This window comes from Scomber japonicus, chromosome 8 (genome assembly GCF_027409825.1).
Source record: "Scomber japonicus isolate fScoJap1 chromosome 8, fScoJap1.pri, whole genome shotgun sequence".
NCBI classification, from domain to species: domain Eukaryota; kingdom Metazoa; phylum Chordata; class Actinopteri; order Scombriformes; family Scombridae; genus Scomber; species Scomber japonicus.
In genome coordinates this window covers 11,362,025-11,386,910 of record NC_070585.1, presented here as the reverse complement: position 1 = coordinate 11,386,910, position 24,886 = coordinate 11,362,025, and the positions used below count along the sequence as shown (strand labels likewise).

The 24,886-nt window shown below is 41.7% G+C and overlaps 2 protein-coding genes across 2 annotated transcripts; one reads left to right on the top strand and one right to left on the bottom strand.

Annotated features, from left to right (window-relative positions):
- Nucleotides 1-4,257: 4,257 nt before the first annotated feature.
- Nucleotides 4,258-16,950, top strand: afap1l1a (actin filament associated protein 1-like 1a). Its single transcript, XM_053323755.1, has 19 exons — nt 4,258-4,371; nt 7,950-8,075; nt 8,301-8,384; nt 8,498-8,577; nt 9,029-9,164; nt 9,348-9,443; nt 9,542-9,756; nt 9,849-10,028; nt 10,157-10,240; nt 10,797-10,872; nt 11,520-11,639; nt 11,730-11,941; nt 12,426-12,571; nt 12,695-12,767; nt 13,325-13,439; nt 14,261-14,428; nt 14,961-15,136; nt 15,223-15,348; nt 16,014-16,950. The coding sequence occupies exons 1-19, from the start codon at nt 4,341-4,343 to the stop codon at nt 16,038-16,040; spliced, it is 2,271 nt and encodes a 756-aa protein (XP_053179730.1). The 5' UTR covers nt 4,258-4,340; the 3' UTR covers nt 16,041-16,950.
- Nucleotides 16,951-17,597: 647 nt separating this feature from the next.
- On the bottom strand, nt 17,598-21,657 carry gabrp (gamma-aminobutyric acid type A receptor subunit pi). The gene is made up of 9 exons (XM_053323833.1): nt 21,605-21,657; nt 21,230-21,342; nt 21,014-21,081; nt 20,692-20,909; nt 19,733-19,815; nt 19,354-19,491; nt 19,037-19,189; nt 18,005-18,198; nt 17,598-17,930 (listed from the first exon to the last, which is right to left on the bottom strand). Exons 1-9 carry the CDS (start codon nt 21,655-21,657, stop codon nt 17,598-17,600), a joined length of 1,353 nt encoding a protein of 450 aa, XP_053179808.1.
- Nucleotides 21,658-24,886: the final 3,229 nt, after the last annotated feature.

The following is a 24,886-nucleotide window of genomic DNA, read 5'->3' as shown; positions in this document are numbered from 1 at the left end:
CCTCACTTCCCTAATTTGTTTACCTTTACGACTTCTCCAAAACCAAATAAGTTTTTCCACATGCCCGCCTCACCTGCTGCTCCCCTCCAGCCGGTTTTGCAGTGGGTATTTATGTTGTGTGCCGTGCTTATTGTATACCAGCTTTGTCCAACCATATGATGAATGTGCACCTCAAAGCCATGAGAAAGGAATTTGAAGTCCTATAGGGGGAATACCGAAGCTAAATAAAGGTTTGTAATAATGGCATATTCAAGAGCTCTATTGCATTGTCACTCCTTTGAAATACAGTTGCAGAAGCAGACACATTCAATGCTATCTTTTCGCAGGATCTGGTGTTCATCAAGAATGGGGTCACCAGAGACAGTACTGTAAAAGTAGGCGTAAGTCAGCTGACGGGAAGAGGAAACAGAAGGCAGGAGGTGATAGGTGATGTCATCAGCAGAGGGAGGAAGTCCATCTCTATAGGGGGCATATGGGACATCCCATACCAGTTAGTTGGTCCATTAATAAAGTAGGACAGGGAAAACATTTTGTTGGCAACATGCAGAATAAGATGATCAGTCTGTAAGAAGCATCAAGTTGAAGGGAAATGAGTTGATCATTCTCTGTGGGTTCATCACTATGAGGGAGTCCATTCCCATACATATTGTCTTTTGATATTTGCCAACTAATATTTCATATTTCACCTAGGGTTCATCCACCTCAAATTCAACCCCAAACGATGACTGCAAAGGCCAAACAGTAACAGAAAAGACTGTTAGGTCACAGCTCTTGTCATCATACTGATTTTTATCATCTCCTCAATGAACCAATACTGTCTCAGTTTACTCACAGTAGGCTCCACACATATCAGTCTACCGATGCCCAGACTTGTTTTCTACCGGGCAAAGGAGAACCGTCACACTTGGGAAATGACTGGAATCTGAGGAGTAGAGTGGGAGGGGATCTCATCAAGATAGGGCACAGGCCGGTGAGAGAAGACATTGTTGGCACAGTTCTTAATGTAATTAAAAAGCTCAAGCACATCTGGCCATCTGGTTTACCTCACCTTTGTTAGCATGTAGGTTACACGCACCTCAGTGATCTATATGGGTTCAGTGGGTATGATAGAGACTGTTTGTTTTTTTGAACAGCAGGTATGATGTTTTTTGTTGTTTCTTTTTAAATCTGTCTTAAACCTGATGATTCAGCTATTTTCTTTTAAATGTGCATTTCCCAGCTTTGATGACAGAGTTGGATGGTGGTATTTAGATAACCCTCACACGGCATGAAGATAACATTCAAACACTGCCCCGTCTCTTAACTTAAAAACCTCTCTTGTGACTCACTTGACGTAAGATAAGATTATCTTTTCTTTTTTCTTTTTTTCAAGAAAAAAAATGCTTTTCTTTTCATTAGGTTGCTGGGTCATTTCACACAGCTGGCATTAGCGGATAGAGAGCGACTCCGTTTCTGGACACCTCAAACTCATCAACCTGCAGTGCTCTTTCATGTCAGATTAGGTTGAGAAATAGCTGTATACCCAACATGTCCAAAGACAATAAGGAAGGGGAGACTTCCAAGAAAAACCCAGCAGTTTTCATTAGATGCTGATCTCTTGTGGAGTCACAGATGGTACAGTGCTTTGAGTTTCTAACAACGGCTTTATCTCTTTATGGCTGTACCTACATTTAGTATCGTGGACTTAATTCCTGAATACACATGAGAGCTATTGTGCCTAGTTGCGCTTCAAGGTGAAGTGATGTGTGTTTTACGGAGTGTAGCGTGCTTTCCCGTACTTCCTCTGGCATCTGCGGTCCTGTGTTAGTTTACAGCTTTACTCTGGAAGTCAGAGGTCACATTTAGTCACAGTGTGGAGTGGTTTCGTAAGGCCGTAACTAAGCCTAGTAGGGTGTGTCTGTGGCATTTGTCACAGCTAGACTATCGGGGGAAAATTGTGAAACATTTCATACAGAGGAAAGATCTTGCTTCATATTGAGGGAGTGTTCTGTGTATCACATTAATTACTAGAAGGACTTCCTATGAGCTTGATGCCTCATAACACTAATACAGCTGGAAGTATTTAAATATTTTGAAATCTTGTACAGTTGTTGGATAGTCATTATTTATCTTTTACTGTGTCATGGTACTCTTTCCATTATACTTTTTTCACTGTAATGCACATGTTGATTTTGTGCTATCAAAATGTGTATTTTTGTTATTGCTGCCTTTTTTCCCCATAAAACCTTTGGTAAAGTTTATGTTGTGGATAAATGCACTGTAACATTAAATGTATCACTATACAGTATGCAGTAAGAAATATTTCTACCTTACATGGGCTGTTATGCTGCTACCTGTTACAGGACCCCAGGTCAAAAATCTGCTGTTGGGGCCCTCCTGACCCCAACCCTTCTGCTCTCTGTTTTATGTGTATGCACCCCGTTGCCTCCATATTCCTGTTACATCCATCGCAGCCAGGACTCTTATGCTTGATTAATACATGTTTGTGTAAAACAGTTTGTGTTAATTTCATTAAATACAACACACCGTAAGATGAAATAGCAGGGCCCCTATGTGAGAAACAGCCACAAAATAGGTTAATTCCAAACATGCTTTAGATTACAGTATATTGTACTTTAGTGGTGTAAATTCCTAAATACATTTCTAATTAATCAAATTACCAAAAATCAATTGACATGCTATGAATTTGGTACTTTTGATGAAGATGATACTTTTGTTATGCCCCCTCCATTTATTCATACAGTATGTACTCTTATCAAAATACTGTATTACCCCTTTTCCACCGAGCTGGAGCCAGTACTGGTTCGGAGCTAGTGCTAGAGCCAGTGCTCAGTTGGTGCTAAAGCACCTCTTACGAACCTGTTGCTTTTCCACCGGCAAGGAGCCACGCAATTACGTCACTGTATAACGTAGCCAGCGCGCACCTTTGAAGCACTTCCATGAAGAAGAAAAAGAAGAAGAAGACGACAGCTCTGGCAAAAAAATTATAAAAATAGTACTTTTAATCAACACATTTTTAACCCTCTGTAAATGCCACGCTAGTCAGCTACTGAACGTTAACCCCGCTAGTCTGTTAATAAATATTAGCCCCGCTAGCCGGCTAATATACATTAACCCTGCTAGCTGGCTAATAAACATTAGCCCCGCCCCCAGTCCACTGACGTAATCGGTTCTTGCTTTAGACCAGCAAAGAGTTGGTGCTCGCTCTGGCTCCCGTTCTGCGGCTTAGGGCTGTAGACTTGTTCCGCACCAGCTCCAGCTCGGTGGAAAAGGGGTATATGTTAAATAGATGGGAGCAAAAACATCCTATGGGGTCAAAGGGGTCATTCAGGTTTCAAAACAGCAAGTGACCCTTATATGTTGCTTGCTTAGTGAATCTTACCTGGTAATTCAACAGTGATTGTTGTGCAGTCTTGTAGACCAGACAGCCTCACAGTCTGACATTGTTTTCATTCAGCAACTGATACACAGTAAAAGCTTCCACTCAGGTGAAGCGGCATGTTTTGTCTGTGCGTGTAAGTTTCTGCATTGTTGTGCATGTGGTTGTGTATTGGTCTGTGTGCGCTTGAGGGTTTGTTGGTGCCAGTGTGATTGAAGGCAGCGTGTTGCATCGTGTCAGGGCCTATGAGTCTGCCTCAAGGCAACAAGTCATCCACGTGTAACTCTGAAAAGTCTCAACTTGCCACCACCACTTCTACTCAATGCCTCCTGTGTATTTCACTTTTTAAATAAATGCAACAAAGTACCACTGACAACACCAACCTTCCTGGTATCCTTTAACAGTATATCATATTGCTAAAGATGCTCTAATGTAAAGAAGCAGCACAATGCCTTAGTGTAGGTGGTGTGTCAACAGGTTTATTTCCTGCATGTCAGACTTTGGGGACAGCTAGTTAAAAGTTAATAATGCACACCAAGGAAAGGTATGTGAAAGAATAAAGAATGTGAGTTTGCTATTAGTGGACGTGTGTGTGTTTACACAGCAAGCCTTTCCCAGGTGCTACACGATCCCTAGGATTACAGCAAAGGGAGATCCAACAGGGCTATACACACACACACACACACACACAGAGCACCACCATCTCCCTCTCTACCCCCCTAAAAGAAAAGAGAGGAGGGGAGAGAGATTGTAGGAGGGAGGTAGAGTGGAAGATAACAGATCAGAGGGAGGAGGGAAGAGGTAGGAGTGTGAATTCAGCAGCTAGCAGACTATACCTCACCTCCACAACAAAGACTTCACAGGACAAGAGCACACAGGGAGACTCTGGCTCTCGAATCCCTCTGACAGTATCTGCTTGGTATATGAATGAACTACTTTGTCTCTTCACTATCCTTGAGAAATGGTGGGACTCTCCTCCACTGCTGTTGAGGGTAAGTGTTTTCTGTATATTAGAACAGCAGGTATCTAAAGAAAAAGAAGGTGTAAGATATGCAAATACACAGAACAAAGTAAAGGCATACGAGCTGTGGAGGTGTAAAGGTGTCATAAACATGAGATTGAATACGAGACATCGGGTGATGTTTACTTCATGTCTTGTGCATCAGGCCAGCTTGCTGAAATGCCAGGAGAGGCAATGGTGTTAAAGAATTGGTGAGAAAGCAACTATTTGGCACTCAGACTCACAGTCAATAGTGAGACATTGTAATTTTTCGAACCTCTAGAGACTCTTTGTGGGATGCAAATTCTTCCATGATTAGCTGGAATGTCTGTTTGCAACAATATTGTGAAACAGAGTCGTTGCTGAATGACTGAGTTTTGTCACTTTAGACAGATTGTGTGTGTGTGTGTGTGTGTGTGTGTGTGTGTGTGTGTGTGTGTGTGTGTGTGTGTGTGTGTGTGTGTGTGTGTGTGTGTGTTGTATGTGGCAGAAGTGAGCTCAGCATGAAGAAAGCCATTGGCATGAAAAAGGGGGAGGAAAAAGAAAAGAGTCCAGACACCCAATTGAGGTCACATTATTCTTCATATCAGGGTTTTGTTAGACATGTCTGCACAGGTGCTCAACTTGCTGACATTATTCAATCACCCCACTCCCACCCTCCCCCCACCCCCCACCCACACCACATCCCCGCCCCTACTTCCCCCTCTTCTCTCTCTTCTGTCCCTTGTAGAGATTGCTCAGAAAGTCTGCTAATGTAAGCCTCTTTTTAAAGGTCTGAGTCTGCACCGTTAAACAAACGACGCTCTCCGTTTCACAAAAGTGTGTGCATGCATAGTCACAGCCAGGCCTTGCAGAGTCATGCACTATTAACAAAGTGAGGAATGTGTGTAGTGTTTAACAGCAATTGTCAGACAAGTGTGAGGAGGTAAATGTTGTGAGTGAGTCTAAAGCTTTGAATAGCGTTGCACATTCCTGCAGGCACGGTGCACTGCCTGCACACATCTTTTGTATATTTATATTTTTGAAGGTGAGGAATGCCCTCAGGGTGTTATTACATCAAACTCCTTCTTGTAGCTGGAAATATTTCAATTTCACCTTGGTTTGACTTTAATTAAACCAAATCCAGTGTGTTTTTATGTAGCATTATTAGCATATGTAAGCTTGTGTTTGGTTTCCCTCAGGTGCTGGGCACAAAAAATAGTTTTTTATCTGGCTTTGAAGGACATCAAAGACACACACAAACAGTACCTGTGAGCAGTCGCAGCACAGATTTAAAGGATCATATGCTGCTTTTAGATGTGTGAGAACTCATGTGAGGTGTATGGTGTTGATTATAAAGGCATGACTGGGGGCTTAAAGGTGGTCTTATGTGCCTCACATGCCAAATACCACGTCATACCTCTTTGCTTACTTTGGCACAGGTGGAATAATGCTGTAATCTTACAATTGGATAATCAGTTTTTCAGAGCTGTAATCCAAGTGATACGTGAAATAGTTTTATGAATGCTGTGTCCTATATCACCCCAACTCCTTGAAAGCACCACCTTCATTTCTGTTATATTTGATTTAGTGCTGACTGGTGTAAATTTCAATTTTCTCTCTGTAGCAAATGACTCATGGTGTGGATAAGGTTTTGTCTTCCACGAGGTTAGGGGAAGCCCAGTTGTTCACTAGAGCCAGAATCTAAACAGCTGGAACCTCTGGCAGTGAGACAGCATTCACCAAGGCCAAGAGATCCCTCTCTCATGAGTTTCCTCCCCCCTTTCCTTATTTCCCCAGGGTGACTCGGATCGTAATCAAGAAAATAGATGTTCCAGGACTCTGCATGAATCAGTTCCTCATGCCCACTTCTCAGAGAAAGTCTGCCAGCATGGTTTTTTATTACAATAGAAGGAAACTACGCTAGTAAAGAAGACAAAGTGGTTAAACAGACACAAGCAAACACACACACCTACTAAGTGTAGCCTTGGCAGGGCATTGTTAAGCCCATAGGAAGACCCACCTCAGGAAAGTATGCCTATCTTTAAGGAGTGGGAGCAGCTTTCTCTTCCCTCGAATGTAGAACACACGTCACTGACAAACACCAGATATATCGTCCAGCTTAACAAGAGTTTCTACTTTTCAATGGCAATTACATATAAAATATCAGTGTCAGGGTCATAAATCAAACAGTCCACCTTTGTGCCAAAACTCATCAATATGCGAATAAAACCTCCCAAACCTGCACACATACAGTCAGGTACACTATTTACACACACCTTTACTAAAAACACAGCATATAAGTGTGTCTTTGGGCTACATATTTTCTTTGTGCACATATATGTGTGTTTATCTGTGTTTGACAGTGCAACAGGTCTCGTTGCCATATGACCGCCCACCGTGCAAAGAGTTTTCTGGCTCAGCGGCTGTCCTGTGGCTGACCCCAGCAACATGCACGGTTCAGTGGGTCTAATGTGGCTGGACTGTGAAAATGGTGCATCGGTGGGGGGGAGTGAGTGAGAAAAAGAGATGGAGCAGGGAGATAGACAAGTGTGCCAGCAGTGCCTCAGCCAGTTGTCAGGTTTCTCTGAGGATTTTCAAATTATAGAGGTGGAAAAACGCATTCTAAGATTCAACAATACAGAGGAAAAAGTGATGGACACAATGCAGAAACAGGGGAGGGATCTGGAGAGTGATTGGTGGCACACACACACACACACACACACACATCACTAGCAGGTTGCAAACCTGTTCTCAGGGTGTCCAGCAGCTGTGATACTGGGGTTCTGCGATGCGGTTTATTTAAGTTCTGCTCTGAAAACAGGGAGTGGACTGGTCCCACCTCTCAGATCAACATATGATGTCAATCATATATTCCTATAAGCTGAGTCCTCAAAGTGTTACAGAACCTGGAGAGCCCTGCGAAACCCCTTGTGTGCATGTGTGTTAAGCTGGAGGTCTGTTCATGACTTAAACTCTCCCGACTGTTAGATAAACATCAAGTTCCTGTGAATGAAAATCTTGCTTGCTAGTACATTTGGCCCGCTCGAGACACTCTGTAAAGTGGCCCTTCAGTTATTCTTGTCAGAATATCATATTTCTGCCGACTTCTTTACTGTCTTTATGAGGCTTTTAATTTATGTTCCCAGCATTGAGAGCGATCGTTGATTGAAATTTGGCTTGAAGCCCATCTGTCTGTGAGAAAGATGTTGCTGCTCACTGCTCCTTGTGCAGAGTTTCCCTCAATATGCTGTGTAAGACTTGTTATTTTTAGCACCGCCGGTTCCAGTTTTCTCCTGGGTTAATGATCAATTAGCAAACATGCTTCCTGTCACCTTATCCTTTTGTTGTTGTTTAGTCTAGCGTCTAACAGAGAGAGAATGATAGGAGGGAGACTCTGTGATAAGGTGACAGATTGATCTTGCCAAACTGTGAGGCAAAGTGACAGAAAATGAAAAACACAGCAAAAGCAAAGCAGGAGGCTCTGACATACTGGGTTTGTTTGGACTTGTCCGCCTGACCTTTGCCCTCACTGCTGTTGATACACTGAACCTGTGCCCCCTGACCTTTGCCTCCCCCTTCCTTGTGCAGCAATGGAGGTGTTGGTGAGTGAGCTGGGCGCACTGCTGAAGATGCTGGACCAGGAGAACCTCAGCTCCTCCACCCAAGAGAAAAAGACCTCTGTGTGGAACCTCCTGCAGCAGATACAGCCTTCAGGTCAGAGATGCGACAAACAGTCACTGAATCTGTTGATACATGAGTTGTTTTAGTTCAAAGTTTTTACACATACAGTAAAGAACAAGCAAACTACACTTACAATTTGATGTAGTTACTGACATAGTCTGCTTTGGAACTACTGCTCTAGATTGCTATTTAAAGATTATGTTTTACAATCAATTTGTTACTCTGTATTAAGTGTCTTTGTCTTTTCCTCTTGTCTAGTTTCAGGAACAGACTACATCTACATGAACTCAGCAGTGTACAGAAATGGCACCAGCTTTGTAGAGTCCCTCTTTGAGACATTTGGTGGGTTTAAGCTCCAAAATGGAACTGTATAATCTCCATAAGTGTGGCTGTAAGATCATTAATCATGCTGTCTCCATACATGTAAATAAACTGTGAGCTGTTGTAATTTGTAGACTGCGAGCTTGGAGACCTAAAGGACGTAACAGATGATATAAAACAAGACAAGGACACACAAACTGAGATTTTAAAACAGGCAAGTGGTCAGATTTCCTCATGAGATTGTGAATTTGTAATGTATCCCTTCCATAAATATCATTTTATTGGCTTTATATTCTTTAAGTAGGCTGACACAGGGAGGTATGTGAGTTTGACAAGCCAAGTCTTGTTAGTACTCACTTCCCAAAATCTAACTGCGTGGGATAATTACCAATACACGTCTAAAACGACTTGTGGAGAAACAGAAAAGAAAAACATATATTTAATGTTATGGGGGTTTTCCATGCACACGTTTGTCACTCTGTTAGCTGTTGGAAGAGTTAAGATTTCGGGATCCGCCCAGAGCCCATGTGTCTAATTTATGGATATAATTTAGAGGGTTATACTCTGTATCTCTCTAATGAACTAGCTTTTTGGCTGTGAAAAAAAAAACCTTTCATGGTTATGGAGGAAATTTGAGAGAGATGTTTGTGTGTCTCCTTCAACAGAGCTGTGCAGACTCTCCAGCCCCGCACTCAGCTGACTCTCCTCCCCCTCTGCCCACAACACCTCCTCCAGAGGACTATTATGAGGAGGCAGTGCCACTCAGTCCTGGCAAGATGCCCGAGTACATCATCACACGAGGTCAGCATCCTCCCATTTCTTTCTTAAACTGCCCATATTGCTGTTTTTCTGTAAAAACCTACTGCAGTAAACAAGTACTCTGCACTTAAAAAATATAAACATACATAATTACAGAGTACATTAAAGCGCGTGATGGAACGTAAGGCCTAATTAAAGATTTTCTTTCATGTCTTTAATTTACAGTCAGGCCCAGCCCTCCCAACTCTATAGAGGATGGGTATGAAGATGCTGAAAACAACTACCCCACTACCTGCATTAACTCACGCCGGAAAAACTCCTGTGAGTTAAGAACACTGTACCCACAAATAGATGTGATTAAAGGAAAAGTTTTATGCATGCATATGTTTAACATTCTCTTTCTCTCTGCTCTCTCCCAGATAATGATTCTGACGCTCTCAGCAGTTCCTACGAGTCGTACGAGGAGGATGAGGAGGAGAGGAACCCTGGTGTCCAACTAACTCACCAGTGGCCCTCAGATGAGAGCTCCATGCCTCCAGCCAGGGACTGTCGCATCTGTGCCTTCCTACTGCGCAAAAAGCGCTTTGGCCAGTGGGCCAAACAGCTCACCGTAATACGGGAGAATAGACTACAGGTGAGAAATGACACATTCACAACAAGACACAGACAAATAGCCTCTGAGTTCCTTCTCTCCTTGAATCTTCATGTGTATCCTCCTTTCTTCAGTGTTACAAGAGTTCTAAGGACACATGCCCCTATGTGGACCTGCTGCTGCCCCAGTGCACTGTGGTCTATGCTCCTAAAGACAGCAAGAGGAAGCACCATGAACTCCGGTTCACCTTACCTAATGGAGATGCATTAGTGCTGGCAGTACAAAGCAAGGAGCAGGCCCATAGATGGCTTAGGGTAAGCTGTTCTTTGGCATGATATATATGCATGTAGAAATATCCAAACTGACAGTCACTGGGAGTGGGTTTGACAGTGGGGAAAGATAACATTTACAGTTGGGAGTGACATATAAAACCTCCCTACAGGTTGTCAGAGAAGTGAGCGGTCAGAGCACAGGCCCTGAGGAATCTGTGTCTCCCATCATTCCAAGAAAAACTGAGCTTGACAAGGTAAGTGTACATGTCAGCACATCCCTGTCAATGTCTTTATTATCTTCAAGACATCATCTTCACAGCTGAGGTTTGGAAAAGTCAGTGGCAAGCAGCAATTGTGTTGTCACCATCACTTTTCCTAAATGTTCGGCTGGACATAGCACACAGAGATGCCTGTATATTTGCCTTGCAAAACAAAGAGGAGATGTGTACTGTAATTGGGTGTTAAGACAACAATTATAGGGTTGGTAGTGAGTCAGTGTCTAAAAAGGCACATCCTCTTAGAAGCTCACCAACCTGTCAGTACATAAACCACACCATAAATGAAAGCACAGGAAGTGAGGCACTGCGGTTGGTATGAGATAAGAAAAGGCAGATAGCCAGTAAGTTTGTCTCATTATGTCATGTGGTTGTGAGACTGTATGTGAAAGAATCCAGTGAGAGATGCTTAGAGACAAGTCAAGTGCAGCAGACTCAGCTCTAGTTTGAGCCTGGCTGGCATGCAGATAGTGTGTTTTGACTTGTTCTAGTCTACATATGTAAACTTGTTGATGTATGTGTGTTCTTCCTTTAGAGATTATCTGCAGAGCGGAACACATCCGATTCAGACAGTGTGGGTGTGTCAACGGGAGAAAACTGCAGAGAAAATGGTGAAACAGACGCACACATGTACACCTTGAAATCATTACTGCAGCTATTTCCTTTTTATTGAGTAATATTTGCAAGTATATCAAGTTATGACACGTTACACAACTTTAAGCAACAGTTGGAAAATGGGCTTATTCTCTATTTAAGAGTCAGATGAGAAGATCCATACCACTCTTATATGTGTATGCTAAATATGAAGCTGAGGCCAGGCAGCAGGTTAGCTTAGCTTAGCATAAATACTGGAAATAAGGAGAAAGAGATGAAGAGCCTGGTTCTGTTCACAAAAACCAAACCAGCATGTTCTGGTTTGATGGAAGGGTAGGCTATGTGTTGGACTATTTCTTCGCTGGGTGCTGTAACTTCCTGGAGTCTCGTCATTATCGCTCAAGACTTAACATGTTAGTGAGCTTTACAGCTACCGGTAGGTGTACCGTCCTTAAGCCAGAGCCAGGCTATCTTTTCTATTGTTTTTGCCCTACTTTTTTCAGATTTTTTTGCTAAGCCAAACTAACCTGCTGCTGGAACCAGTCTTATATACCAGGCAAAAATGAGCTTTTTATTTAACTGTGGAACTACCCCTTAAATGTGTTACAAACAGAGATAAACCTGGGGAAAATGCTGCTTCTAAAACCTTCAATTTTTAATTTAGGTAAGGTGAAACGGGGGGCTTTTGCTGCAGGCCGAAAGATCACACGCATTATCAGCTTCTCCAAGAAAAAGCCTCCCCGACCAGGAGATTCAAGGACTGCCTACAGTGACCCTCGACAAGGTAAGACCCTGTTTAACTGTCACTCTCCAGGTGACCGAGCTTGCGTACGCATCATTATCCTTTGTCATCCTTTCCCTCCTCGCTATGCAGGCTACCTATCAGTGCTGGTGAACCAAGTGTGGAGGGAACAGTGGTGCTGTGTGTGCAGAGGCTCCCTGCACTTCTACCATGACAAAGGAGACCCTCGGACTTCCCTGCCCTCCCTTCCTCTTCATGGCTGCGAGGTGTTGCCAGGGCTGGGACCTAAACATCCCTTTGCCTTCCGAATCCTGCGGGCCAGCACAGAGGTGGCTGCTCTGGAGGTAAAAAACTATTTGTTTTGTATTTTAAAGCTGTAGCGATCATTATTATTGAATGTCAAATGACCACATGTAATATGAATAGCTCCTCTTAGCCATACCAGGTATCTATGCATTGTTTAGCTCTTAAGTTTTGGTTTTAGAGCCTGCAACTTTGTTTTAGTTCAGTCTCAACAACCTCATTATGAGCAGCAGCAGGTTGTTGTTTTGATTAGAAAAGCTCAGATACACCCACTGTGCGCTACCTACTCATCACCAAACGGCAGACAGACAAAGTTAGCAATTAGCTGGTGAACACAGAAGCATTTAATCGCTAAAAAGCCAGATATTTATCTCAGGAGTTGGCGGAGACCAAAACAGAGCTACAAGGAAATATTGAATGTACATTTTGTTAAATGGTCAGTAACGTGATTCTGTCTGTGTCTACTAACTGTAATATTTAAATTTCAGGAATGATATTTGTAATTTATGTCCCGTGTGATTTTAGGCGGCAAGTTCTGAGGAGCTTGGCAGATGGCTCGGTGTCTTGTTGGCAGAGACCGGCTCCACAACAGATCCAGAATCACTGCATTACGACTATGTTGACGTGGAAACCATTGCTAACATCCGCGACGCTGCGCGGCATTCTTTCCTGTGAGTGAGACAGTGACCGGGGGGATATTGGGATATTTAGGAGGTCAAAGGAAGGCCACCGGCCACAGCAGCGATGTTTTGACCTCACACTGACTAAATATCTGCTCTCTCTCTGATCCCTAGGTGGGCTACATCCTCCAGCAGTGCCTCCACAGATTCCAGAACATATGATGAGGTTCCTAATGAGAATATGCAGGTGGGACACACATGCTCGCACACACACACACACACACACACACACACACACACAGTCAAATCTAATGTGAGGCTTCACTTTGCTGTGACGGGATTAGAAGCTGTGTGTCTGTGTGTGTGCAGCTGTTGGGTGACTGTCACTGTCTGAATATGACACCCCTGATCATTCAATGGAACAGACAGATGGAGCTCTGTTAGTTGCCTATCAATGATGGCTTTTTGTAGGCCAGAGGAAGAGCAGTGTGTGGGCATGGGAGGGGGAAAAAAAGGAAAAAGCGATCAAACTGGTGACAGGAAGGCAAGAGGTCATCGCAATTTTACAGCCTGTAAACCTCATTCTTAACCCCACTAACATGCACTTAAACACACACCTCTCACCACCTCCAGCCACAAACACACACACACCTCAGTGACCCCACGCCAATAAATCTAAAGATTACTTTACTTTGTTTGTATATTAAAACTTTTCTTTTCCCTCTATCCCTCACCCTTCTTTGCATCCTCCAACATCTGCCATGCACCCCCTCCTCCTTATCCTCCCCCCTCTTCTCCACCCAGTCAGTGGAGAACCGCAGGCAGCAGTCTGGGAATCAAGGGAAGCGGCGCTCAAGCTTCTCCAGCAGTGACTCTGACAGAACGAAGCCAGTAGTCTCCCTCAAACGAACAGGCTCAAGTAAGTGCTTCCCTCCTGTGTGTTTTCAGTGATTCTGTCACCCTCTTGGCTTTCCATCTGTCTCTCTAAGGAAAAAATAAGGATTGCAATCTGCTGCCCTCCAAGGAAAACAAGAAATCAGATGGCACCCCTTAATAAAGTTGTGTGTCACACAGGAGTCATAGATTTCAAAGCTCTACTATAGTTTCTTATTTTCTTCACACAGTCCACCAGAAGTAATAAAATGTGATATTTCATCCGGCTCAATATATCTCTTTTTCCTCTGTCTTCTCAATCATCTTCTCATTTTCCATCTGTGATCTCTTGCCTCTTCACTCGCCTCTCCCATTTGCTCTGTTGTGTCAGTTGGCTTCTTTCACACAAATAAAGAAGATGAGCATCCTGGGTTCAGGAAAGTGATATTGGTGTGTGTTGGCTCTTCTCAGCGCTGTTTCTCAGGCCTTTGCCGTGACTGTTCTGAAACATCAAAGAGCCGGTACTCTCCGGGGCTGAAAGCTTCAGGATGTAACCTGAGATTTATTGGACACTCACATTAGAGCCGCTGTCTCACCTCCTGACCTTTCACTCTACATGAGTGTGTGTGTGTTTATTTTTTTATTCATGTGTCATATCATTGTACTTTGCCAAATTCTTTATTTGAATTATGAGAAAGGTCAAAATATTTAAGTTACAATTTTGTACGCAGAGGCACTGTCATCCCCTCTTCTGAGGAGCATTACATTGATAAAGAGACGCAGACAGATTGACGTGAGATGTTTCGTCTCCTTCCCATAACCTTTGCACATTTGACCATTCACCTTTGCTGCCTCGTCTCCACCCAGACTGCAACCAGTATGGAAGGTATGGGAAAACTCGAGCAGAGGAGGATGCCAAGCGTTACCTGAAAGAAAAGGAGGACCTGGAAAGAGAGAGGGATGGGATTCGAAATGCACTAGTGACCCTTCGACAGGAGAAGAGAGAGCTGAAGGAAGAGCTGAAGACTGCCTCTGGTAAGAAGATACAGAACCAAACACAGAGCAGATGCTACACAAATCATTCTTGAAATCCAATATAATCCCACAACTCCTCAATAGAGCTACATGTTGCATCTATGCACCTTGATTACTGCAAAAAGTCTTCAAGATATACACTCCTGTGTCTGACCCTATAGTCTGACATCCATTATTAGATCGTCATGTGAGAACAGAATTGCCCTACAGGGATAAATAATACAGCTAATTGTTTGTTTGTTTTTTTTAAATCAACAACATGGCTTTGAAAAGTCTTTCTTAATAGAATAATTTCATCTAGTTCCACATATTGTATCTGCCAGCAGTGGAGGAAGACACATTCAGATCTTCTTTAAAGTAAAAGTTGCAATAGGATAATGTCAAAATTCTCAATTAAAAATAAAATGGTATAGTTATTACACTGAATATTGTTATTAAATAGACTTCTGTTTTAAAAGCCATCACCATCTAATGGAAGACATGAAACCAAAATTGTGCTTGTTGTATGTGTTGCTGTGTGCCCGTGGAGCAGAGAAGAGGAAGACCTTTCTGAACAAGCGTGTTTCACAACTGGAGGAAGCCTGTCGGGCTAAGGAGGCAGAGAGGGTGGACCTAGAGCTCCGACTGACCCACGTGAAAGAAAACCTGAAGAAAAGCCTGGCAGGAGGAGCACTGGGTGCTCCGGTAGAGGCTAAACCACCTGTCAAGGTATTTTCTGTGCTTTAGGTGGAAAGACAAAAACATGCACACCTGCATGTAATTACATTTTTATTTACCTTTTTCTGTGTGTGCAGAGTTCAAGCAAAAAGACCCAGAATATCTACAGTGAGTCTTTACCAGTGAACTGTGCTCTAGAGATGCGTAAGAGACCCCCATCTATGTATGCTTCTTCTTCAGGAACTGTCATGCAGAAGGCAAAGGTAAGTTTTCTTCCATCTTTCACACTCCTGAACAAATCCTCAGCTTCATCTGTCATTATGGACAGATTTGTCTGTCATGCTCCACAGGGGTTTAATAGAATCACAGCAGCATGTGTCATCATGTAATGGATTTTCATACTTCCCACATAGAAATAGATGTACGGTCTATGTGTGTTGGTTCTGTAACATTGAATATTCACAATCAAGTAGCTGTAATGTAACTGACAATAATGGACTATGATTCTTTCAGCACGGATGCTTATTTAGTGTTTGTTTGCAATATGTTTGCATTAGATTTGTTGGAAATGCTCTACATTACATACAGGACTATACGGCCACTCAACCACAACTTCAGATTTTCCTTTAAATTTGCACTTTGTCCTTTCCTTAACAATGCAGATGAATTGAATCTTATGGTGTTCAGATTTCTAAATTTCATCAAAGTTTACAAATATGGAGATTGTGGTTTAACAGAATTGTCCAGCCCTGTCATTTTGCTGTATTGAGATGAAATGACTCCTTTACAAACATATGCTTGGGCTTGTATGAATTAATTTGTCTCATTTGGTGCCATTATTTTTTGTTTTACTTGTAATCATTTGAAATGAAACTCTTGATGCCTAATTCTCAAATTCATCACCTGCTTGTTTTTTGTATTTTTACAGGAATGGGAGTCAAAGAAAGGAACCTAAGTGCAGTATCATGGAAAGTACTGGAGAAAGATATAATGGATATCATAATGTGACTTTTGCCACCTTCAATCCTACAAAGGATAACCTCCCTTTTACTTTCCAAAGCACAATCTTCATTTCTTTCATTTTGGATTTCTGAGGAAATAGATGATGTAATGAAAGAAATGAGCCACTAGGTGGAGTTACATGTCACCAAATATTTACCCTTCTGTCCTTTTTAAAAGGTCTCCAAGTGCTAGAAATCCACAGACAGCTGTCTGTCTCTATATCATTGTTTTAAGTAACACATAGTCAAATGTGGCAAACAGAAAACTGAAATTAGGGTATATAGAAGAAAGACACAAGATAAGTGTATTGAAAGGCACAGCAAGTGGTGTAATGGAGAGACAACACAGGCTTGTGTTGGCACCAGTGTTGCAGTAGGTGAAATGTTTAAAAAGTTAAGGTTCCATGTGGGAATATACAACTTTATAAATGTGATGTGGAGGATGGAAGTTAGTTTAAGCCATGCTGTCTTACTATGACATGTTATTTTTTTCTGCCTGTACATAGTGAGCCATGACTACTGTTTTGTATGTTTTATACTTTTATACTGTTCAAGGTTTCATTTCTCGTCATTATCAGGAGTGTGCAGCGATGTGCCAAGGAGGGCTGACTCACAATTAGCTGTTGCTATTCGGTTAAAGCATCTGCTGGATTATTTGGTTAGAAAGAAATCATGCATCCACTTGAATCTTTTGGCACACAGTTGAGCACTCTGGCTATAGATAACTGTATGACTAACAAAGTGGTGCTATTCAGTAATGCATGTAGATCTTTCCTGAGTGGGAAAATCTCACTATATGTAATTTTAACAACTTTTCTGCAGAACCTGTGGTTGACTTTTGCACTTTACTGTTCTCCTACCTGGATAAGGGAATAATAAATCTGTATCTTATTTCTTAAACATTTTGTCTTGTATTGTTCTTGAATGATTTGTTATAAAATAATACAATGCACCAACAGTCACCACTCAGCTGATTTATTATTTTAATATCACGTGATATGCTGTGAAGCAAATCTACAGAATATGAGAATATGGTCCCATACAAATTATGTATGAAATCCAAAGCAAGAGAAAACACATCTACATCAGTCATTTAACGAAGGCAATTTAATGCAGCACAATATACCGTGATGCAGTTCAGGCAGCCTATTCTTTATAGCTAATTAACTCATTCTCATTTGATCCATGGATTTGTCAGGAAATAGGCAAACACAGACTTTGTATAATCAATTTTACATGTGAAAATGTTGCTAGGCAATAATCAATAATAGCTTTCAATACAGAGTGTAGTACAAAGATACAGCTTTCTGATCCTAACTAACTTTGTCATTCATTTGTAGCCATATCTTTTGGACAAAAAGGTTTAATATGTGGTACAAAAAGGCTTTAACCAAAAGGTAGCATGATCACTTTAGATCCAGGCAGTGGTGACTGGTATTGGTATATCAAATCAGGAGGTAGAACACCGTTAGGATGGAGAAATTAATTAGGCAGCAGCTTGGAACAAGTACTCAGAGGAAGAGATAGTAAAGCCAGTAGAGGATATTGACAAAGAGGAATGCAGTGGGGAAAACAGTGCGGGCATGGCGATCAATGTTGTGTGGGTTTTCTACAACGAAGATGGATGCAGCTCTACGTGATGCATCCTTCACTGATGACAGGCCACAGCCCTGTCCTGGCATGTTCTCCTTTGATCCAGCATTGTTCTTTGTGTCACTGTTTAGTGACTGCTCCACAGGCTCCTCTGCAGTGGAGCTGATCTCCACAGAGTGGTTTGGTTGGGTGGACCTCGTCATAGGGATGGAGCCGTTGCCATTGGATTCGTGTAAATCCCTCAAAAGAGCCTAAAAATAAATATACAGATGTTGTAATATATATTTTTTTCCATTTCATGTTTAAATGCAAACGTCTTGCTCACCCTGTGTATATCCTCTATGGTGTGGTGCTGCATGGTGTAGAAGTGAGCACAGGCATACTCCAGCAGTGCACCAAAGATGAAGGTGAAGCAGATGCCCAGGTAAACATCTATGGCCTTAATGAAGCAGTTGGCATTGGGAAGGGAGGTGCGGGCCCCCATCATCAGAGTGGTCATTGTCAATACTGTAGTCACCCCTGGAGAACAGATCACAGAATTGTTGTGATTGTGTCTGAATTGGTAATCAATCTATTGGCCTCCCCAGCTGCTCTCTGATCTAAGCTCCTGTCACATTGTTGCACACTGAGCACTTGAAAACAACTTAGCTGTCTGAGAGAGGATTTGAGGAGAAGTGGGTGAAGACACATGCTCTCTTATGCCCAACTGCCTGCTGCACAGCATTGTGGATTTTTTCCTGGTTCTTTTTCAAATTGCCTTCCCCACCATGTTTTTGAGTGCTGGGGTTTTCCTATGTAGTTTGTTATTTTAGTTTGGGATGGAGCTAACCGATAGTCCAGTTATTTGGTTTTTGTTTTGGTTTAATTAGGGATGATTTTTCTAGTTTAGGGGGATAAGCGTAGTGCAACGGCCCACTGTGAGGCTGGCTCATTGACTTACCCATTTATTGTTTCTTTTGGCTGGGAACTCTGTTCCCTTTTATCTGCTTACTTTGCATTTGAGTATTTTATTGTTTTCAAAGTAAAGTTTTGGTCCCTAGCTGAGCCTTTATTTGTTTAGAGGGACAGTAAGATATTTGAGAGCTCATCTGAGATCTGGGATCCTTTTTCCTTGTACACAGTTCTGCTTTAAAATACCAGATTCATTACACAGAATACAAGATTTAATTTATGGTAAAATATAATTCCTCTGTGATAGATGTGATGCAGTAACATATCCTGTAACCTTATACTGTAAGATCAGGCAGCTGCACTGTGTGAATCAATACATAATTTAATAAGGAATTATTGTAATGATCAAATCTCAAATCTACTAACATCAAAATAAAAAAAACATATAGTAACATGTTGCACTAACCGATACAGGTCCTGGCTGGTACGGAGGACTGGCTGATCCAGAAAGAGACCCAGGAGAGAACCACCAGCAGAACGGAGGGAACATACGTCTCCAAGATGAAGAACAATACATTTCTACGCAGAGTAAAATGCAGCACCAGCTTAGGGTACTTTCCTGTGAATAAACACATAGAGAAATACGGAATATTTAAACCAAAGACAGAAAAAATTAACACAGTGTATTAAGTTTGTGCTTTACAAGATACATTGTTGATTAATTCCTTCATGTAGATTTTATTTTCATGTCAAGTGGAGTTGTGAAAGTTGAAATATTCCTACCTGTCTCATACACAGCCTGTGATACTGATGTATAGTAGCTCTCAACACTGTACTGAGCCAGCCGCAGTATATCCAGACCCTTCACTGAATCATTCCCTCTGGTCCAGTAAAACACCACATCCTGCAGATTGTATCCCCCTGATCACACACACACACACACACACACACATACACACATACACACACCAGAACACACATGCACTGAGTGTTGATGATTCTACGCATAACATTTTGTATTTATTGCGATACTCACTACACTGATGAGGATGATGTTGACAATAATGAAGGTGAGGATGGTGATCATTTTTTTATCCAGCAACACACCTAAGGCTTGATGAAGGTTTATGGGGATGGGGGGGTGGCTTTCACAGGTACTCACAGCTCTCCAGCTGCAGGGTGCACACCTGTTTATCCATGGGGTACTTGGTCAGGTCCATGTTGCAGGCAATTGTAGCTGTGATACTGTGTATGCATAGTGAGATGGTTAGCAACCTTCAAAAACACACTGTTACTCCTTTAATGCAGGACAGAGCAATTAATAATTTGTGAGCACACAAAGAACTCTCTCCCTGAGCAACCCTGTGCAACAATCAAAAGAACAAAGACATCTGAAGTGTCAGCATTAGACGTCTTCTATTTATCTGATGCATTAATTATGTATAGTGACTGACTTCTTGAAATTCTTGTATAGTCTATGAGCTTCATACCTGAATTTCTTGTCTTGTTATTACTTCTATCCACTTCTGTCCACTTACATACTGAATCCACTTAAATTAAGGCCAAATTAACTAAATGGATCTACTGTATAACAGCTATTTATGTGGTTATGCATTGCTGACACTACAAATCAAAATGGTATCCTGGACTTCAAAGGAATAGAGAATACTATTCCAAAAAAACTGCCATTTCTTTCCTTAATAAACTGTAAAAATCCTACATGATAGATTTAACGTTAGTACACATATTCACTGTGGCCTGAGGGGAGTTGGCAAATCTTAACAAAAAGTGAAGTGTTTGAAGGGCATGAGAAATTCTGAATACCGAAATTCAGTGGCATTTCCTTAAGTAATATGACTGAGTGATGATACATAAGTGCTTTTTTGCTTGTCTTTAGTAGAACCTGAGGGCAGTTCACGACGATTACCACAGCAATCACTAAAACAACATGAACAAGAAATGTTTTTTGTTAGTACATTTTCCTTCCTTTCATATGTCTTTTCCTTATGGGTTGTGAGTCAGCTGAGCCTGTAAAGCTTACTCTACAAATGCAGTAATAGGAATATCAAATGTCAGTAAATGTCAAATCAATAAATCTAAACCTTTAAAAAGATAAAGTACCGAAGAGCATAAAGAACAGTTCCATTGCTGAAGATACGTATGAGACGGTTTTCCACTGTGACATCGTGCAGGAAGGAGCGCTTGGAGTCGGGGATGAACGTGTCAGGGATCCAGAGTAGTGACACAAGGCGTCCATCCACACTCACGCTCTCATTCCCCGGGAACACCAGCCTGGAATCACGCCACCGCTGACGGAGAAAGATGGTTGCAGTATAGTCCTGAAAAGAGAAGCATTTCCTTTATTTCTTCAATCACTAAGTCATTCACCTTCTCCCTCATTCACACACTAGCCACACAAAAAATAATAGGAAGAGTGCTATACCATATTGATTTCGGAGATGGCATCGATGCTGGCAATGTCAAGACTCATTCCAATTTCCACAGGACCCTCTATCAAAGACAGAAACAGAGGGAGCTTTGGAAATGGGTCAGTTTGCATTAGCATTGGCTGCTTTTACCACGAAAAAGGACTATATTAAATGTTAGCAAAAACGACAGACACTCAAATGAAACAATTTCTTATCAAGCCGCATCCTACCATTAAAATTGGGCCTGAGGTAGCGGTTGTATCCTTTCATCAGCTTCTGAATTGTTGGCTGAAGCTGAGAGTCATTCCACTCTCCCCAGTTATGGCTTGGGAACATACAACCACTGATAACAATAGAGAGATGAAAAAGAAACGAGAGGCCAGGGATGGAAAATAGACTATAAAATTTGTCACAGACCAAAATTGCTGAAGCAGTCAATATACAGGTGTACAGTATGGAGGAAAGGATTATTATTGCACTCCAATATATTCAGCAGTATGGACAGAGACTATGACTATAGTTGCCCAATGTATATCTGTCTTAACCGTGTGTGTGTGTGTGTGTGTGTGTGTGTGTGTGTGTGTTTTCAACCTCAGGTCTCTCACCCATGTGTGCAGGTCAGGCAGAGGATCAGTACAGTGTGCAGCTGGACAGGCATTGCGGATCAGCAGGCAGAGGTCAGCAGCTGGAGATTTGACAGAGGCCAAAACATGAACGCTTTCCAAGATCATTCTCCTACACTTTAAAGCAGAAATGCGTGTATTTCTTTCATTCATGATCACAGGATGCCACAGTTTCACCATCGGGTGGCAGCACCAAACTGAATGTGATTACAAACCTCAGGGGAAACGTGCAGTGCAGCAGCCATTCTCACTGTTTGATGTTATAAAACTGCTTCCTCCCTACCCTGATACTGGTAAAATATAGCAGAGACTTCTATTGATCTCCGCCTCTGTGTTCCATGAATATCTTAGTGGCTGCTCCATTTAGTTCACACAAACACAAACACACACTAATACTAGTATACACTGATACAGAAAGACAGAATGACACTGGTTAGATAAGGATACATGAGCGTGCCTACATATTTACATGTTTGTGTCTTCTCTTGGACGCAAATGTGTTGTAGAGTCACCTGCTGATTTATGTGGACACCATCTCATGGTTTATTCACAAAGCCTTACAGATAACTAATCCCTTCTCTTACTCATCAAGGATTCAGTAATAGACTTCAGCTCTTCTTACCTTGTCCTCTCATCAAAAACAAACTGAATGTGTCATGCTGTACGTGTTTTCCTGCTATTCTCAAAGTAATGTTTGAATGCAAAATTACAGTAACCAGACATGCCAGAGAATCAGCAAAGCATTCCTACTTAATATTCAATATATCATTTATGCAGTGATGACATTTCTTTTCTAATGGGCATCATGAACTATAGGACCACAGAAGACTATTAGTTGTATTTTTTCTCTACCCGTGTCACATATGTTTAATTAATTCCAATTTTTTTACATTCTCATTAAATTAAACTTTGACTGAACTACAGAACAGAATAGTAGTCTCTAGTACACAGCATCTTTAATCTGTTCTTAACATTAGCTCAGAGTTGCCTGTGCATGCACTTCCAATTAAACATGAGTTTACATTTCATTTTCTTTACTCTGAGTAATTCTCTCATTCATTCTCATTGTGTTCATTGTTTATGCTAAAAAAAACCAATTTACTCAGATTTTTTTTTTTTTGCATTCTCTTTTCACTTACCTATTTCAGTATTACCACACTTATGTTCTGGTTTCTTTTCCCACCTGCTCCTCTCCTTCCTTTGTTTTCCTGTTCCAGTCTTCTGCCTCTCTCTGTGTCCCAAGTGCTGCTTCCCTGTTGTCCTCTGTTGTGTATGATTATAACCTGGTGTTTACTCCATCTACCAATAAATCACTGTTGCTTCTGTGGTTTGGTCCTGGTGTGTGTGGAGCTTGTGTTGGTTGTTTTACTATCTGTGCATCTCCCTCTGTCTCTCTGCACAGCTGTATTCATCTCCCCCAGAGCCGCTGTGCAGCCCCCTCCTCCTTCGCTTTCTCTCCTTCTAGCTTTCACTCACCCTCTCATTTGCGCTATACCCCCCCCCTCCACCCCCAACCCTCCCACCACCACTAAACAACACCTCCCACCACCACTAAACAACACCTCCACACACATACACACACAAGCATGCACCCCCCCTGACCACATACTGCACTCGCACATGTTTAAATCCAGTTTGATCCCCACTATCACTTCTTTCTCTCCTCCTACATAGTTTTTATTCTTTTGGCCCTAAATCTCCATCTAACTCCTTCTTTTCCAATTTACACTGACACTGCACCCCCCTCCTGGGCTTCTAACCTCTCCTCTGTCTTATTCGCCCTCCTCACCTCTATCTCTGTTCCCTTGTATCAGTATCATCATCTGAATTCCTCTCAGCCCTGTCACATGCCTCGATCTTCACTTTCGGTAAAATATACAGTATGTGGCTCCTGGATGAGATGAAAGGACCATGTTTGACCACTCACTCTTATCACTCTCTCTATAAAAAATTATTGAAAATCATCATTTTGTCTTCCCTCCTCTATTGCAGCTTAGAAGAAATGTTTTACTCTTCCAACCCTTGTTATCCAACCCACAGTAACAGCTTATCGCTATAGATGTTACTGATGGTGACTGCCAGTAATAACCGGGAGCAGAATCCTTGTACTGCTATAGGTAATGATGATGATGATGATGATGATGATGATGATGATGATGATGATGATGAGGTTGATGGTGATGATGACAGGCAAAATGGTCAATCATTTAGCTCCAACATCGGTGACATTGTGAGATTAATCTATATTAGCTCTTTATTCTCCTCTGGCTCAGTAGCTCTGCTTCAACTCTAATTATACGGCCTAACCTGCAAGAGACCACTGGTAGGAGCACCAGCATTTATGAGAAAGCCTTGAGGATACACCACCTAATAAAGTCTTATGAGATTTCAGTGTTAGTCGACCTGCATTCCCCAGTACCAACTAATGATGTTAACTGGTTGCTAACAAGCTGATGTTGCCACTCCAGGTATCAGGTTTCAGTGTATCGGGTTAGTAGTCATAGAGCTCTCTTATTATCAATTTCATGTTCAGATATCTGTATTCTGGAATAAATAGTCTCTTTACCCTAATACTTGTGATAAAGATTGCTGTGGAATGAACATCAAATAATTTGATTTGCATCCACCTGGAGAATCATGCACACACTCCCTGACAGTGAAAGAGATGAATGGAGGAGTTTGTGAACCACCTAAAGGGGGAGGGTGTAAATATTTGATTTGTGAGTTAGGGGAGCTAATGAATAATTATAGTCAGAGCCGTGATGTCACAGCTGCAGACAACTTGGTGTTATCAGCATCCACCTGACTACCTCAGGTTAAATTTTAATTTAACTATCTACGTATATCCACATCTGCCTGTGGTTGAGTATGTTTATTTTTTGTGTGTCTCACCACCTGTCTGTGAAATCTTTGTTTATTCAGATCTGTCCACATGCCGGTTTCTCTCAATATTTATTATCCGGCTTTATTATCACTATCGGTTACTCTGTAGCTGCCTCTTTATGACCACGCATCTTTTATTTGGTGGTTTAATTTTCCTCTGTCAATTCGAGTTTAACTTGGATAAGCAGAGATGCTTCACATATAAGGAGTTTGATTGGTTAAAAAGAAATTATCTTAAAAATTAAACAAACCAACTTAAATGTGTCTCTCCACTCTTCAGTGTCTGTTAATATAAATGGTAGTGTTACATTTCGACGTCAATATATTTTCTTGTTTTTTTCCAAGTGGAGAACTACAAAATAGACATATGGTTAAAATAGC

Bases quoted from the DNA above. Each gene is read 5' to 3' on its own strand.
- gabrp (XM_053323833.1), bottom strand. From the start codon at position 21,657: ATGCCTGTCCAGCTGCACACTGTACTGATCCTCTGCCTGACCTGCACA. The intron at 20,910-21,013 runs GTATAGCACTCT...TTCTCTTTTCAG, and splicing joins CCATCTCCGAAATCAATATG to GACTATACTGCAACCATCTT. The intron at 17,931-18,004 runs GTGAGCAAGACG...ATTTATTTTTAG, and splicing joins CCATAGAGGATATACACAGG to GCTCTTTTGAGGGATTTACA.
- afap1l1a (XM_053323755.1), top strand. From the start codon at position 4,341: ATGGTGGGACTCTCCTCCACTGCTGTTGAGG. The intron at 4,372-7,949 runs GTAAGTGTTTTC...TTCCTTGTGCAG, and splicing joins CTCCTCCACTGCTGTTGAGG to CAATGGAGGTGTTGGTGAGT. The intron at 9,757-9,848 runs GTGAGAAATGAC...TCCTTTCTTCAG, and splicing joins TACGGGAGAATAGACTACAG to TGTTACAAGAGTTCTAAGGA.